This window comes from Nyctibius grandis, chromosome 12 (genome assembly GCF_013368605.1).
Source record: "Nyctibius grandis isolate bNycGra1 chromosome 12, bNycGra1.pri, whole genome shotgun sequence".
Taxonomy (NCBI): Eukaryota; Metazoa; Chordata; class Aves; order Nyctibiiformes; family Nyctibiidae; genus Nyctibius; species Nyctibius grandis.
Window position 1 is genome coordinate 11994199 of NC_090669.1, and position 18270 is coordinate 12012468.

The 18270-nt window shown below is 41.7% G+C and overlaps 1 protein-coding gene across 1 annotated transcript in view; it reads right to left on the reverse strand.

The window, feature by feature from the left end:
- RHPN2 (rhophilin Rho GTPase binding protein 2) overlaps positions 1 to 17238 on the reverse strand; it is a 29190-nt gene extending 11952 nt beyond the window's left edge. Inside the window, exons 1-4 of the mRNA XM_068411321.1 lie at positions 17170 to 17238; positions 6609 to 6724; positions 3239 to 3367; positions 219 to 294 (exon numbers count right to left, since the gene is read on the reverse strand). Coding sequence (XP_068267422.1) covers positions 219 to 294; positions 3239 to 3367; positions 6609 to 6724; positions 17170 to 17238 — 390 coding nt within the window. The remainder of the gene's footprint in view (positions 1 to 218; positions 295 to 3238; positions 3368 to 6608; positions 6725 to 17169) is intronic.
- Between the last annotated feature and the right edge of the window lie 1032 nt (positions 17239 to 18270).

The following is an 18270-nucleotide window of genomic DNA, read 5'->3' on the forward strand; positions in this document are numbered from 1 at the left end:
ACTGTCTCCAAAGTGGGATTTCTTACCTTCTGTCTCCTTGTCCTAGTTAGATATGAGCAATAACACAAACAATTGGTGGTTAATTTTTAACACATTGTGATCTCAGTTTTAGGGCAAATAAAAAATAATTTGTACATAAATTACTTCTGCTTCTTTAAACAAATCTGAAGTGGAAGTTATTTCTGTTAACCATTCTGAAAAGTGTCTCTGAAATTTACCTTGAGAGGGAGTGTAAAGTCTACTTCTTTGGTTTCCTTCAGGCCAAGAGGTACCAAGGGGACGCTGAAAGTCTCTCTATGGAGAAAACAAAAAGATTCAGAAATATTTGTTTTCTGTTTGTTTATTGATAAGATAATTCCTTTTGTTTCATTTCATGACAGGAAGTTTGTATGCTGAGGGGTGTTCAGGTAAAAGGTACATAGTTTATAGCAGTTCTTGCCCAAGAAAGTCTGCTTAATGGCCTGTGACTCCTCAAGAAGATAGTGAAGAAAGGTACTTTCTGTGCTTTTTTTTAATTGAGTCTATTTTTCCTTCAAGGAAAGAAAAGGAGTCTCTCAAAGGCTGGCTTACTGCAATTTATCTGAACCTTTATACACCTGCACAAGTTATATGGACAGAAAACTGCTCCACAGCTGCTAGATCTGCCACGGTAAGAGCTATGGTAACTATCAATAGTTATCATCAGTATTTTAAATGCTACCAATGGTTTCATATGTAGAACTGATATGTGTCTAACACAGGCAAAAGCAGGGCCAAGTATACCAACTTTAACAGTGAAAGGTCTAAGACTAGGAAGTCTGAGAACTACTTAGTTCCTAGACAATGCTAGGTGTTAACCTCTAAACAAGTCAACCTCTAAAATACCAAAGTACAATAAGGATGAGAACTGTGACTTAAAAAAAAAATCTGATCCTCAAGAGAATACACATCTGTATCACAGACCTAAGCCCAGACCATATTAATAAACAACACTAACTAATAAGACTATTATGAATTAAAGAGCACCATTTATCCCTCAAAAGCTACATATATCGCTCTTCCACTAAGCATTTTACCCAATTATAAAAAAGAAATATCAGAATTGCTTCCAGATACATAGCTTGTTGAGTAGCTTTAACAGATCAGTATTGGGCAATTATAAGGTTTATCTGATATTTTCATCTTTCCTGAAAACAACTGATTGACTGTCAATTGTCATTGTTTAGAGCGTTCCATTACCAACTACAAAATCCCACAGGTGTGATTCATTTATGGTCTTATCAGAAAAGCCAGCAAAATCACTTTCTTATTGGTGAAAATTCCATGCCAGGAAGGTGGGAATGCAGGAATGCAGCTTCCTCAGCAGAGGAAGAGTCCTTAAACTGGTTGGCATGATGCAGAAAGTGGGCCTGCTAGCTTGAAAAGGACTGCCAGGATACAGGGCCAAAACACCACTGGAGGTAGTGCAAATGATCTGATTTCTGATGAGACTTTTAGAAGAAACCACAAGACTTCTACAACAGTTCGTATCAAAACTTTTCCCCCCAAAAGAAGTGAGACACATGCAAAAGAAGCCCTAACGTACTGATTTAATGAATTCTAGTACCACCCACAGTTCCTGTAGACACCAGCATTTGTCATTCAAAGGAACTGAATTTCTATTTTTTTAAGTTTCTAAGGTGCCACACCCATGGAGTCAACATCATGAGGGCACTGAACAGTTAGGGAGGTGATCCTGGATTTCCAGAACAGAGTGGAAATAGCATCATGCTTCTCAATCTAGCTGAGATGTGCGTAACTACTGGGAAAGACAACCCTTCAGATTGGTGTAACACAATACAGTGTAACCCAGTAATGTGGGTGTGACCTTATGTTGATGACTATATGCACAATAGATTCAAGAGCAACTATTAATAGTTATTTGTGATTAAAGGCTGGACAGCAGTTAAAGAGGGAGTGAATTATTTTAGCTGATGGAACATAAAAAGCATTTAGAGCTTAGAATGAACAGCATCAGAAAGCTAAAACACCATTCAAAACAGACTGGAGAAGCAGGATCAGGAAAGAATAAACACATACTACTGTCCAGCTGCAAGGCTTCTACCTGCCTTGGGGCCTGACCTACTGCTCACCCTTCATTGAGAATATTCTTTAGCTAGAAGAAGGAATAGTACTTCTAGAGTCTTGTGCTCATTTCCACAGCCATAATTTTCATATTGCTCTCTATGCTCACATGCATCTACGAAGACTGGTAAATCTTGAAAAAAAAACATTTTCCTATCAAATAGTTGTCAAAGCTTGCCGTGGGGGTGGAGGGCAGGAACTTCAGCACAAGTTTCTTTTTGAGAAAAAAAAAAAAAGTAGATATTTTGCATCAGGTCAGCATTCAGTTGAAAGATTACCCACTGGAAATGTGCTTATTCTCTCTAAATTAAGAATTCCTTGTTGTCTACCTGGAAGTTAACACCTAACTGGGAATAGTGCTAAGAGGGACCCAAAATTATACCCACTTCATATGAATCCCTTCAATTTGTGTCTTGAGCTGATAATCAAATAGTAAACATTTAGTTTTAGGAGGAACAACACATCTAACAGATACAGAAATCATTGCAGTATTCAGGCAATGAATAATCTTTAACTTTGAAGTTTTATCTTTGAGGAATCCATTGCAATTTGAAGTTTAGTGTGCTCTTTAAAGCTGGAAAAATATCTCAGAAAAATTCCAAATTCATCTAATAAAAATTTCTCTGGTTTAGCCAGCTAATTTATGGATTTCTATCACTGAAGTGCACACCTTAGAGATTACCTCAAGTCTGCTTTGAGCTCCAAATCAGTGTTGTACTTCTATCCAGCTAAAGAGAGGACTGTTGTACGCACTGCATTTGAGAACAGATATCATATCACTAGGTTTGCTCCCTCCAGAATGCACTGAACCAATTAGCCATGCTAGCACTGGAAATTCTGCTAGGTGCCATGTGTCTCCCCATACAGCCCCAAGAGCTTTCAATTCTCGCAGTACTCTCCTCCACAAAAGAACTCCGTATCTAAGGATTAGTGGTACATACCTTTCCTGTGAAAGACAAATACGCAGACTAACCCTTAGTCAACAAATCTACCATCAAATATGTTCTCTTCCTATCGAGCTCTCTGTTCTTTCACGTGATTATTGTCCAGCGTTCACATTCACCTAGAAACAATTTTGTTTCCAAGGGTAAACAGAAGATCTGTTAATAATTGAGTAACTTAGCTTTATACTTACTCCGTATTTTGATAAACTTCTACTGAGATATTAAGTCCTTCCAATTCCTCCTTTAAGATCTGCAGGTCTGAGTTTACGAAACTCAGTTCCAGTAGAACCTGCTCTCGTACTTTGTTGTTGGTGGTTGCTCTGCAGAAAGAGACATAATTCTTTTATTGCTGAGGAAAAAGTTTTGTGTACATAAGCTTGGCTGACCCCCTTGCTAGCATTCTCAGCATTTTTAAGATTTTTTTTATCTCCTTAAAAGACGATACAAGACCTCAGTTTCAGAATTTATTAGGTTTTTCTGTCAAGAGAGAGCCTGGGGTAGTTTCCAGGTAACAGCATGCAGACATATAGAAGGTTTGCTATGTGCTACATTTTTTTATGTGATTAAGGGTCAGGCTTATTTTCAGATACTTTAACCAACAAAACTAAAGCGTCTTAAACAGAATCACTATCCTATTTTTGGATTATGGGATCTTTTCCTAGAAGAAGATATGAGGGTGGAGGGGGGGGGGAGCTAGGAGATATTTTTTCAAAAGCGACTTCCCCACTTCATAATTGAATAATGATCTGTTGAGACTTCTGATCTTAAGAATAAAAGAAAACAACTTTCCCATAAAACTGTTACTACAGAATGTTTTACAACCAAATATACAGGTAGAAAGATATTTCTTTTTAATACATTACAATTTTCTCTATAATTTTATTTTGTCAGATGCAAATAGGATTTTTTTGTTTGCTTGCTTCCTTTGCCATTGATATGTTTACATGACAACACTTGGAACTGCTAGCACAGTGGATGTTAGTATTTAGCTCCCCCCCGAGCCTTTCTGTGTGATTTCTTATTTGTGTATTTCAGAATATTCTATCACTATTTCTAACCTGATTCTCCATACAGTATTACTGTTTTCAAGGGACTTAAAGTATTATCTATAACCACAGACATGAGTTTAAGATAAAAAGCCTTGATCCATATCCAGGCTTAAGATATTGTACCACTCTATTAGATAGTCCAAATCATTAGACAATAACGAACTTAAGTTTGCACTATTTTGCATTTACCTTTATTTCAAAACAAAATTCACCTTCATAAATATTTATGAACAACCCCCTCACACATCTAGGCTCCACTTGGAACAATCCTCCAGTTTTATGGAGCACTTTGGTGAAGAACTAGGCCAAAATTCCAAGGCTAAAATTCTAAGCTTGTACTTCATATTATAAATATGCGTTATCTGTGAATTTTCTATGCTGTACTTTACTGAATACCCGAGATTGCTTAAATTAAGCGATGTTAACATCTTCTGCCTGCATAAGCCAAGCTGGACACAAATATTAGGGGGGAGTGGATCTTCTTTGATAAAGGCAGCACCACACAGATAACTGGGCAAGCTTTGATGCTAGCAGCAATTCAATTACAATGTTACTAAGGCTCCACCTTTGGTCTAGCTTACTGTCCTCAACAGGAGGGATTCTAGTATCTTTTTCAGAAACCTCAATGTTCCATCCAGGTGAACTTCTCTAGAACGGCTATACTGCTCTCAATGTCCATGCCTATTTAGAGTTAATTTGATTACCTTTTCACGTTTTTGCACTGTAGACATACTTTGTAATGACAAACAGCAAAAGAGAGCAACAGGGGCAATGTGATATCCTTGAGATCCACATAACTCTACTCTGAATTCAGTTTTAACTCAGAACTTCCAGAACAAAAGACAATGAAAAGGAGAGAGTGACTTTCAGAAGTTCTAAAAACAAAAGCCTTTGCACTACATGGATCATTTGTTTCAAGCCTAGCGTTTACTTTCAGCCAAAAGTAAAGAAACTCGCATTTCCAGTTTTTTTTCTCAAGTCCTATTGCAGGAGGCTCCTTGGTTTGCTTCTTTTAGAACTTGATCAAATGCAAATAGAATCTGAAAACATAAAGCTTATTTATTTATGTTTTTCCTTAAGGAGACTGTAGATACATCTGGTCATGTAAACTATATAGTGGTCAGATTACTTTTAAAATTGCTTCTTTCAAAGATCTAGCAAGTTTTAATAGTCTCACAGGTGTAAATTAATTTTAGATTTTTAATAACTTAAAAATAAGTCTGATCCTCTACTCTGTAAATAGGCTTAGTTCACACTCTTGTCAATAGCAGCTTCAGTATTTCAGCAGTTAATACTAGTATCAGGAGCCAAACTTTAGGACATCTTTAGGTTGAATGTTAAGAGTAACCAGTGTTCACATTAGATATTACTCATCTCTTTAGCCTTTCCAAAACACTCCCGAGTTGGCATGCAGAAACATCTACTGAATGAACAGTGTTCAGCTTCAAAAGTGGATATAAGAATTTTGCTATGTATACAAAAGGTAGCAAAAGACCCTAAGTCTTACTCCTTAAGTCAATGACCAGGAAACAAAGCAAAATTAGGTCAATCACAGAGGCTAAAACTACATTAGATTTGGACCTATCACCTTTCTTGCCAAGAGTGGAGATAAAGGCAGGTGACAGGCAAAGGGCAACCTATCAATTAATGGTAAGTTTAAGAAAAGTTAATTTATCCAAGCATTTTCACTTCTCTAAGGGAAGTATATTGACCAGATTTTTGTTCTTGGAGACCCATTGTTGCTCCAGTTGCAGAGAAACAGACACTATAGGAGGCTATTGCAGATGAGCATTGGGGAAATTTTCAGTTCTTCTTTGTAACAGAGGGATTGATTGTTTGAAAGCTACAGGGCTGTTTGCTAAGCAGTTAATCACAGGATGTAATAGCCTCAAGACAGGGTCAACATAAGGCTATTCCTATGGGGACAGCCACATAAGACACTGTGTCTTTAAAAAAAATTGGTGGACAAAATATAATAAAGGGCAAAGTCTCTTCCAGTTACCTCAAACTGTAGGAGAATTTGGTGGCAACTGTAACCCAGCTCAAATTAGATGCACGCTACCCTGCTACTCCTATATCACTATTACATGGAATAAATAAGGCAACTGATGGTCCTTTCCACTGTGGAGCACAGATCTAAAGGATCTTGGAAAACGCAACAGCATAGTGACCATACCTTTATTTGATTTAAAGTGTAAAAAGGACTCATTACAATATTCAGCAAGGTTCACTTGCCATTACCACTAGCAATAAAGCTGATCAAACAGAGCAACTTAAGATAGTCTAACATTCAGCTCATTTGCTACAACATAGCAGCTTTGCAAGTGCACTTTAGAGCTACAGCATTAAAAAAAACCTCAGGGAGATTCACAAAGCATCCAGCAGTAATTTATGCAGCATGTTAGGGGCAGTTAGGCAGGTTGGGAAAAAGCAATAGCTAAGAGACTTTTCAAAAATTTAAAAAAAAAAAATTGTTGCTCAGGCAAGAGAACTAGGAAGTCATGACACATACCTTAAAAGATTTTCAGCACCAGCTCTCATTCTTACTGCTCTTAAGATCTGTTGGTTTAGGATAGCTCTTTGATTTTGCAGTTTGCTTCGACCAGTCTCAGCAAGAGGATTACATCCCTAGAATTAAGGAAACAAGTTTTTTTGTTGCTGTTGGAAGAGACTGAAAAGGGAGTAACGCTGAATTTGAATGAACTTTAATAGCATGGGTTCTATATGAGTACAAATTAACTCCATTGACATCAATGATGAATAACTGACAGTGTTTCTTTTCTCAAATTTGGTCATTAAAAGCGGAAAAGACCATGACTAAAGTATTTGACATTAAAATCCAGGCAGAAAATATTTGTTTTATGCTTATGTACATGTGTGAGCCAGTCTGTTCTCCCCTAAAAATCTTTTGAAGCTATTTTCCAATTACAACCAAATTTGACGGAGTTATTAAGTTTCCACGGGTTTCACAAAAACAGTACCTGGCAAGGCAGTAATTCCAATCAAAGCTTCTGCTTTACCTTTGCATAATATCAGAGTTCCATACTGGGATGTACACAGCCTTAAAATACAAACTCAATCAAAAACAGGCTTTGGTGGCACCACTGCTCATAGTTTTAAGAACCTTTCTAAGGACGTCTCCTCTTGTTCCTTCTGGTGCTCAGCCCTGCAGTACAATTCCAACCCCTCCTTCCCTAGGTTCCTCTCTTTACATCTCAAACTTATTTTTGGTACAATACTGCTTATCTGCACAGCTCTTCTTCACACCCAGGAAACGCTCTTCCATCTCTAAGTCTACCTTGCCCTAACCTTTAGCACCTTTGCATATTGCACCAAAAACGTGAAATATGAATAAGCTTTATAAGTTATTTCATCTGTATACATTCACAGTGCCAGATGCAATGATTTATCTGCTCATTAGTTTTTCTTGTTATGTGTTGGCCAAACAAATATTATATATTGATAGCTCAGCATCAAGTAAGAGGGGAAATGGAATAACAGAGCTTGACAGGGTAAGATGATTATACCTTCAGATACTCATCAAATTAAGCCCTTAAAAAGTAAAGCATGAAATCCAGAATTCACAAGAATGCTCCTGTGTATGTGCATACCTTACACAAGCACAAGACTCAAACTACTGCAGCCTGTGTTTGAGCAGGACTGAGCCATTGTATTCTAGTGAGTACTGCTAAGCTAAAACTGTTACAGATTATAGGACTGCATGTTTTTCTGCTTTTTTTGAGAGAAACACAATCTTAACACCTTTTTAAAATAGGTTAGAAGTTTCACTTCTACTTTTTTATTCTTTGCCCCTGCTCCCCCCCCCTTTTTTAAAGTATCAAATGTCTTTGAATATTAATACTCATTTATAGCCAACCAGCACATCCCTGCAGCCTTAACTACTGATTCTGAAGCAAAGACGACCACTCTGTTTCAAGGCTTACCCTTAAATAAAGCATGTCCTTTTGAGTGGCCTTGCTGGGTATCATTACAAAGATTATCAGGGTCCTACTGGACCGTGCATTACACAAAGAGGAGGCTCAGATCTTTCTGATACAAGTCTTCCCTCAAGTACTCCAGCCACTAAATTATGCACTATTTTGGACCTCTCCCTCTTAGTTTTGACTAGAAAAAATTGGTTTTGATATAACAGTATTTAAAAGTCTCTCAACAAGCTCTAATTATGAGTGGTCAGGCAACAACATACCAGCACAACAAAGCAAGTATTTAAACAGAACATAAAGTTCTAATCATCTACTTTGAAGTTCAGTTCTTATTTGGGTTGGCAAGTGAAAGCAAACTGACTTGACAACAGAGAAATGAGCTGATCAATCCAGGTTACACTAGTTCAACTGAGAAAGCACATAGCCTAATATTGTTAACTTTAAATCTCTAGTTAGAAAAGTTTGTAACAAATAGGTAAAATGACGGGAAGCTTGTGTAAACATCTTCAGAAGCACTGTTCGCCAGATAACTTGAAAAAACATGCCACATTAAATTACTCTCATTGCAGAAATGTTTCTGCATTGAAATACCAAATACAGTAGAAGCCTGAAACTTGGGTGCGCGGTATATACTCTCTCCGTTGAGAAAGCACTGGCAGCAACCACAATAAAAGCGCATAGAAGACTAACTTCTTACTGGACAGGACATGCACATGTAGCAAACTCATTCATTTATGTCAGATTAAAAGTAGTCCTTCAACCATCAAACACTTTATGCTCCTTTAAACCCATCTATACACAGAGACACAAGCAAGGCACACTTAAAGGTACAACATGGTCTTGTATCCATAAGTTGCTTTCTGCGCCTAGCCTGTTTCTTTTTCTGGCCTGCCACTGTTTTCCCTACCTTGCTTTTTTTTCACTTTGTGTTGTATAATCTGTCTCTTCTACTAGTATTCAAAGTCTTGTCTCCTTATGTTCTATCCATGCCATTTTTCATTTGAACCTTGCCAATTACTTCTTGCATTTTGCATTCAGTTTGAATACTTGATTCTCATCTTGGACCTGTCATCTCTATATCCCTGTATAGGTCAGAGACGCTTCCTTCCAACTTCTTTCTCAATCACTTAGTCGAAGCATCCTTCCTAAACGTATCCTTGCCTGGCCTTTGTCTTCATTTTCTCTGTAAAGCTGCAGCTTCTTTCCAGAACTCCCTGCCCTTCCTGTGTGCCAAACAAGTTTCATTACATCATTCAAATACTTCTTTACAGCTCCACTTCTGGGAAATTTTTCAGGAAGATCAACTGCCCAATTCCCAAGCCCATGAAACTGAGTAGAAGTGGTGTGTTTATTTCGGTGGACCTTTGATCAAGCTCCAGCCCAGAAATCAAACAAACTCCCACTGAACGATGAGTGCAAAACTGCAATGATCTTAAACTCTGTGCAAAGAGAAAAAGTGGCAGAGATGTTTCCCTGCATTTCAGGACCAGCCACTAATCTCTATATGAAGCTTTAATGCAAAAATAGCCCTGGGGCCTAAGAGGACAAGGCACTGACAGACTGAGGTATCTGTATCACCTCCAGTGTGCCTGGAAGTGCTGCACTTTTGTTTCGTTGATGAAAGGCTTCTTGTGGATAGAGGAGTCTCTTTTCAGGATAGTCTCTCCTGCTGCAAGCATATACCTCCCCTTTACTTCTCAAGGCCTATAATGAACTCGTATTTTACCTTTTGGGAAACGTTGCTTTTTACATCTCCTGCACAGGGGAGGGGGACACTCAGCTAGTTTGTGTTCATTTGCAGGCTTAAACTCTTTGTTGTAATCAGGCTGCCAGAAAACTGATGGGTAGAAGTCTGCATAGAGGACAGTGAAAACAACCAGTATCCGAAAAAAAAATATTGGAAATACACAATCTGGGGAAGATTCCCCCTTGTGTAAAGCACAAATTCTGTGTACCAAAAAGTTATTTAGCAGGCAGGTCCAAGAAAGTGCCTAATTTTGTTTTCCTCCATGTAGAAGATCCCTTTCCCAGACAGCATTTGTACTTGGTTCACATTTGGACAATCCCAAGAATGTTAATGTTCAGTTCATTACAATATCTGGCAGACAAACTTCCCAGCAGTTTCCACACCTACTGTTTCATTTCTTGTCAACAGGATGCTAGATGCTTCATTTAATTACTGTTTATTTCTTCCCCAAGCCAACTTGGAGAGTGAACTGGGTATTATCCTGGCTTATACACTATCAGTAAAATTATTAATTAAATAGCAACAGAAGAATGGTTTTTACTAAGGAAGTTGCAAAAATAACAAAGAATGGAGTATGATTTAAGCTTTTATTGCACTCATTTTTTGGGGAAAAAAGGCAAGTAAATTCAGTAACTCTGTTGTGAAGACAATTCAAATAGTAAACTCAGCTATCAGTTTTAGAGCCTTTTTTTCCCCTCAGAGCACAGCTGCACTTCATAAAGAAGTGTTTAAAGTGCTTAAATATTATCCTTAGCTCCTGAACCAATAAAAGCTTTTTAAAACCTAAAGTTCAGTTAGCTAGTTACTTTATTTCTTCCTGCTTGGTTGAGTAGCAGTGTTGAACTTCAGAATCAGGAAGCTGGTATGTTTTTAATATATCATTATCAATCAGAGGCAAGACCTGCCCAAGAGTTATAGATTCTTGCCATATGTTATTTATGTACCTAGTCAGGTAGCATCTTGAAAGAAACCCGACACTGATATCAGATAAACAAACATGCACCTCCTGATGAAGGCTGGCCTGTGCAGGGCCTGCATGTTTGACAGCAACCTCTGACTAACTAATGGGGCGTGCTGACAGATTCCAATGCGATTGCTGCTCATCTCTTGTTAGAACTAATGCCTGAGCTTAGGCGGCAGGATATCCCACTGGGTGTTATTTTTAAGTTTATAAACATTATCCCACACACGCTTATTTGGCAAACAGTTGTATTATAAATGCCTGTGGGATCTCAGTGTGACGCTGCCTCTGTCAGACCAGGCACAGCCAGCTCAACAGCAGGAGCTCAAGCAGAGCTAGGAAGCGACTGGCTGACTGTTCAGGACTCACGTGGGATTTTGGGGAGATTTTATTCTACAGATTATGTAGGGGCAGAGAGGGTAGCTAGGCAAGCCTGTAGTCAGGTACTGCACGTTAACTATGGATGGACAGTATCTTGCCTCTGTACAAGGCACCAGTGCTTACCTCCCATCTGGAGGAGCCTTAAAATCCCCCAGTCTAAGGGGTATAGGCAGTATCTTTGTGGTTTTCCAAGTTTAGGCTCTAGGCCTTGAGAAATTACCTACTACAGAGGGAATATAGCTGTGAAAAGTATGGGTCCCAAATAAAGAAGCAGTTGTATTTAATTCGGATGCCAGGAAGTTCTTTTTTCAAGACAGAAGTATGTTTTATTATCAGAAATCCAGTTGTGATGGATACAAAAATCATGACTGTTTGCCAAACGATGTATAATCGCAGTAAGCATTTGATATTAACATAAATATGATTTATAAAGTAGTGGTTTGAAGTTTTAAGATGAGCCACACACTGTCTGAAGGTGACACAGAGTTGAAACTGGGTGTGCCTTCTTACTTAAAATAAAACATTCCTTTCCAGCCAGTGCAACCTGTGCTGCTTGTCAAGCCCAGTAGTATACGCAAATGGCTGTATCCTCCAGATATTTAAATGTGTATGTAATTTAACTTATGCACATAACTTCTTTGGTAATAGCAATTGCAGTAAACAGCATGATTCACACCAGTATTTCTAGAACTGATCCTAAGTCCTGGTAAATTATTATTTCCTTACCTTCTTCTGCTATTATATATAATTAGAGTTTCTCTATGCATGTTTCTACAGTTCAATTTTGAAATTTTAGCTATATACTGCAAGTCTTTCAATAGCAGAAGAAAGTGGTGGGGGAGGGAGGGGGAAGATCTGGTCTTCCAGAGCCTGGTCTACTTGTGCCACAAACAAGTATTTTACAGTTCTAAGTGCCTGGCCTCAAAGATTGATATAAAGTTTTAGAACTAATTATTGTATTAAATTCCAAATATGTATTTTTTTACGTAATATTCCATCTTGTCACACAGCTCACTAAGCAAAATTAAAATTAATATTGTGTCAAGATGTCTCTCTCTTGACTAACCAAGTTTCAGATGATTCTTAGTTTCACATGAAGGCCTACTTTCAGTTTTAGGTTTTATGAGTTTGTATATAATGAGTGGATATGGCATGACGAGGGGTATGAATCATTGCAGCATTGTTTCTGTCCCACCAGACAAGTGGAAAGAGAACAAACAGGCAAATAAATATTCCTCTGTCAATGCTAATGTTGATGGTTGCCTGGCTACTAATGACTAGAAAGAGCTAAACCCCAGTGGAAGCACAGGTGTAGCAGGTTGGTAAACTGATACATTAACCACAGTTTGGGGGGCAGTCCTGCAGAAGAAACCCCAAAAGCTAAGGAGGGGAAGGAGAGAGAGTTAATTAGGGAAGTGCTGATTCACTAGCTGGTTACCATACCTATCATCATTTTCATCCTGGTGCTTCATTTATAGAACTGTTTTCTGTTTTTAACCTTTTCCCCTGACAGGGAGTACTAATATATACTGTCTTTCCTTCTGAATCACCAGCTTGGTCTATATGATAAGTATCTAGCCTCACAGATGAAATCAAAGCTTTAAGAAAGGGAAGAGGAAAGAAAATAAGCATATTAATTAAGCTAGCTGTCCTACTGCTCTGCCTCTATGTAGCACAAAGGACTGCTATCCAAAACAACCAAAGTGAAGATGGGATGCTTAGTGCTGTACCATCAGATGCTTGGAGATCTACAGAAAGCTAACATTGGAAAATGAACTATGGCTTTTTCTTATTTATTGCAGCTTCGTGACTGATTAGGGAATTTGAAAAGTTACAGTCTGTGTAAGGTGTTACAAAGCAGTAAACCAAAGATACAGAGAAAAGAACTTGCTAGATAGCTCTTCCTTGCTCTGCTCCTAACCACCCCCCCCAAAAAAAAAAACAAACCTAAAACCAGGGCAGGCATAGCCCTACTAATAGATCACCACACAAGCATTGGATCCTGTGACTGGATGAGTACTACTTTATAAGTATCCTCAGTTCTGCATATTGGCGTGTTTTGGGGATATTTACTTCGTGAAAACTTACTGGTTAAGTGGGGTGGCGTTCTGTAATGAAAAAGGAAAAGAAAAAAAAAGAAGGGGAGAACAGCTTGAAAAAAGAGAGCTGTTTCTCCCACAATAATTCAAAAGCCACTAAAAAAACAGGAAGAGGTCTGAGAGACCAAGCAATCCACAGAACCATGGCAGGCTTAAAGAGTAACTTCCCCAGAGGTGGGAAAAACATCTTGCATAAGCAAAGCAGCACACTAGGACAGACCTGCTTTAATTACTATCAGTCTGTTGAAAAACCCTTCCTGTCTAAATGCCTTGCTCTACTTTTAAAACAAATTGTTCTTTGCTCTTATCATTAGTTTTGTCATTATTTTCTGCTGACCACAGACTCTTTCATAGGTAAGAAAGACTGGGGGCAGAATTTGGATGGATGTGCAGGATACGCATGGCTGGTTCACAGGTTGCTGCCAGTAATAGTGAAAGAATGTGGCACTCTGCACAAGAGGAGGTCGAGGCACCAGGCTGACGGTCCAAGAGCACTCGCACCACCCAGGAGTACAGGTACAGTTTGCCCTGGCAACGTACCATGGAATATACTGAACTAAGCTATCCGCATGTGATGGTTGAGATAAAACAGTAGCAGAACCCGTTTCCTGGTGCATTATTTTCCCAGAAAGTAAAAAGTTCTAGACAGAATCTCCATCTTCTTTTCGATGCAAAGTAAGGTGCTTTGCTATATCGTCTTCAGAACACCAGCAAGGATTTTTTTGTGTTTGTTTGTTTTGATTTTAAAACTAAAATCCTTCTCACAAGTTCGGTTGCAGCTAATCAAATGGTTAAAGACAGTTGTTTTGGAGGGGAGATATAAGGGGAAGGGAATATGGGCAACATTGACGGAGTTGCATATAGCCTGTGTGGCTGCACAGGTACTTTCCTTAAAACTAGTTATTTAAAAAAAAAAAAAAAATCTGAGCCAGCTCAAAGCATCTTATAGGTTTAAGCAAAGTTTAATTTGGCCTGTATAAATATGACAGGCCTTTGCCATGGTGAAAAAATGAGATAATGGACAGAGATGGGGTAAGGGAAAGAGGAAAAGGTCCCTACAGAGCAGCTGTGACATAACTGGAAGGGAATGGAAGGAGGGAGTCTGAGGAACGGTGTAAGCGGACTGCAGAAGCTGCCACCCATCACATCTCAGACTCACCTGGCAGTGTCACGGCAAGCCTAACTTTCTAGTGTGGCAATAGAAGTCAAAGCAGGAAACAGGACTGTGCATCTGTTTCCCCATTTCTGGTCATGGCCCTTTACATAGAGCTAGTCATAGTTTTACAGGGCCTCCTCCCTACAGGAAAAAAAAAAAGCTAAACAAGAATTAAGTAAATAAGTTGTTTTACATATTGTATCTTGGGGATACTGAGGGTTGTTTTCTGGTATGCTGTATTTAAGACTTCAAAAAGCATATTACACAAAAGGGCACTGTACAAATTTGAGCATACTTCCCACACTAATCCATTCATCCAAAGAAAATATCAAGAGTCTAAAACAAATAGATATTGTATGAACTGCTCAATTTTTCTCAATTATAAAATTTCACTGCGCACAATATTCTTGCAAAGTATGGAAGGGAACCTTGTTGTGTAAACAGTGCTTGGAAGCTCTTTTGTGAGCAGGACTGATAGAAAGCAAGTGCTCTCACCTTGGTCCACAGCTTATACAATAAAAAGCTCAATTAAGTAAATGTCTTTTGATCTAAAAATACAAGGACTAGCCTTAGGAATTGATGTGATTCTGCACCAGCAAAACTGGTAAACGAGCCCTCGCATCCTTTCAGGAAAACAAGTAGTGTGATTTAAAAAGGGAGGGGAAAGCGATATAAAGGAACTCTGGGTGGGGGTGAGACCCATGGACACATATGAACAGCTCAATCAGTAGTTTCAGTTACATGAAACCACCTAGCATTCCATTCAGATGAACAAGTAAGGCCTAAGGATACTGTGTCCAAAGTACCTCCTTGGGTTCACAGCTTGTATCTGTTCAAGATTCCAGGAGCGGGATTGTTTTGGATTGGTTTTTTTTTTTTTCCCTCTCCTCCCTTGTCCTAGAACTACTGAGTCAGACTGAAAGCTCTGATCTTTGAGACCATTCAACTAACGTATAACAAGGAGTACTGGTTTCCTGCTTACATGTAACTTCTAGGGACAGAAGGCTTTGAGCATCTAGCCTGATCTGAAGTTTACAACTATAATAAAGGCACTTATGAGCTGGATGAACCTTTCAAAGATCTGAGTGAACAGAGGGAAGAATGTTCCACTGCCACACTGGCTCACCCAGATTTATTTGCTATCACATTAATATCCATTTTCTACATAAGTAATTCAGAAGTGGGAAAGATGCTCATGATTAGGTATAAAATTGACCTTACAGTATTTTCATGTATGAGAAAAACTTAATTCCAGTCCAAGATATGGGGTCTATGCTGTTTCAGTGAATTTAACCCTAACACACAACAATTTTATTGAAAATAAACTCAGTCCTTTGGCAATTATGAGTGCAGAAGATACACTCCTCCTGTAACTTATGAAGCACAATCTAATTTAATGAATTTGACAAGTTCGTGAGAAGTCAACTTTTTTTACTAACATGCCTCAAGCCAGCCTATGAACATCCCATACTATAGAAAACATAGCTGTGAACACTCTAAATAATTACAACTTTGCCACACTTTGTGATTTCCTGCTATGGACTACTGAGAAAGACATGATTACTCACCAAATATTATAGTAGGACTACTCAAATGAAGAAACCAGACAAGATTTGGTCAAAGTTTTGTTTCAGTCTGTCTAGTTATTTATACGGCAGTACCGATTCCTTGCAGCATGGCTGGCACGGGTAAAACTTCGTGCTTTTCAGCTGCAAACGGTTCCTCTGCTAAAGGGCAATATTGTTGCTTAAGCTCCTGCAGGCTTATGAATTTGGTAAATACTGGGGGCAAAAACCAGACAGCCTGTAAAGAGGGCAACAGAGCAAAGCTTATGTGCCTGCCTACACTGTAATCCAGGTGATAGCTGAAGTGCATCGTAGGGCCATTATTGTGCAGAGGTGAGCAGCAACAACCTGATGTATGAGGCTTTTTTTCTCCTCCATAGAATAAACAGTTTATGGCCTCGGATCCAGAATCTACACCACAACCCCCCTCTACCTACACCCCTATTTGAAGCCCAGCAACAAAAGTCACAGGTACGGAGAACTTAAAAACAGCGAGGGATGGCTGAATCAAAGCTCCCCGAAAACGGCCCTTACTGCCCTTCACCTCCGGTGAAGTTCACAGAAGCCCACGGGGCTGCATTACAGGCGATGCTTAACTGTAATTACTGTTGTGCAGAAAGAATTCAGGTGCAGGTTATGGCATAAGCCGCCCACTCAGTCTGAAAAGTAATTAGGGCAGATGTTCATTAAAAACTTCCTAACGAGTCTGTTAACTTCACCGCCTTATGCCAGTAAACTTTCTTACAGGTACACAAGGCAATTTACTAGAGAGCGAGCGAGGGGACGCGGCGAGGAGCGAACAGGGAAGAGCGCAGCAGAAAAAAACGAAAGGTGGCATTTCACTCATTTTGTAGAGGTACGAGTGCTCCTGCCCTGCAAGGTGCAGCCTGGCCCAGGGACAGCGGGGGGTCGCGCCGGCTGCGGCCGCCCGGGCCCCCGCGGAGCGCACCGCCCGCCCGCGCCACCGCCCGCGCAACGCGCCCCCCGCAGCCGCAGCCCGGCTCCGGTCGCGCCCCTGCCGCCGGGCGGGCAGAGGCGCTCAGCCAGAGCCGAGGGCCCCATCTCGCCTCCTTCCCCCGCGCAGAGGCAGCTCCCCGCTGCCGAGGGACGGCGCTCACGACGCTCCGCCGGGAGAAAGCATCCCGCGAGCGGCGGGCAGGGGACCGCCAAGCCCCGAGTGGCCGCGGCTGCCCCGGGCACACAGCCCCCGAGCCTCCCACCTTCCGAAAGTAGCCGTCGGCCGACGGCTCCGCCGGCTGGCAGCCGCGGGGCGGCAGGGCGTCTGTCATCTCCGGGCGCGCCAGCCGTCCCTCCGCTGCTGCTGCGAGGCGAGCGCTCCTGCGGGGAGCCGCGACCCTGCGGGAAATGTCGCCGCTGCCCCACGGCGCCGCCCGGCTCCGCCTCCGGGGGTGGCGGGGAGGAGCTGCCCCGCCCCACAGCGCTGCCCCTCCGCCGCCACGGCCGCGCTGGCGGGTGGCCCGGGCGAGGTCCGTGCGGCGACCCCCGGGCTGCTCCCCGTGGAAGCCCCACGGCCGGGCAGCGCCCGGCGGGGTGGGCGAGGCGCCCCTCGTCCGGGGACAGGCGGTGGCTGTGACTGACTGGAAGTGGCCCGGCGCCCCGGCTGCGCTCCGCTGAAGCGCGGCGGAGGCTGGCTGGCCGGCCCCGAGGGACCGCTCGCCTCTTGCCGCTTCCCCACGGCCTCCCCCTGCCGCCGTGCCCGCCGGCGGCACCCCCTCCGGCACCATGGGGCAGCCGCCAGCTTTCCCCGGGCCCGGTGCCCGGCTCGGGGAGATAAGGTTTCCCGCGGGTGGCTGCCCTTGAGCGCGGCGGCTGTTCCTCCGGAAGGGGGGCTCCCCAAACCCGGGGGTGCCCATCGCAGCCGGGAGGATTACCAGGGCGATGCCCAGGGCCCGCACGGCCACATCGCGTCTCAGCGATGGGCTTTGTGGTGCAAGTGGGCCTGCCGGCACGGCTCGCATGCCCGGCCTCCCCCCCCGGCCCGCGGGGGGCCCGAGCTCCCGCACCCTTATCTGGGGGAGGGCAGGAGCCCGGGGGAGATCCCGGAGCCCGGGGAGCCGGAGGGGCTCCGGCCCTGGCCCCTAATAAGAACAACAGTATCTCGGTGAAAGGCAGGGCTGGCCCCGGCTCCGGGAAAGTGCTGTGGGTCGAACCTCAGCATTGCAAAAATCTGCAGTGTCCGCACTGAAAACCTCGTCTTTGAAATGTTCCATCGTGTAACCGGTTTCGCAAATGTTGTTATTGGATGCTCGTGTAAGGAAATAGCCAGTATTGGTTCCTATTACTAGCCAGGCCTAACCTAC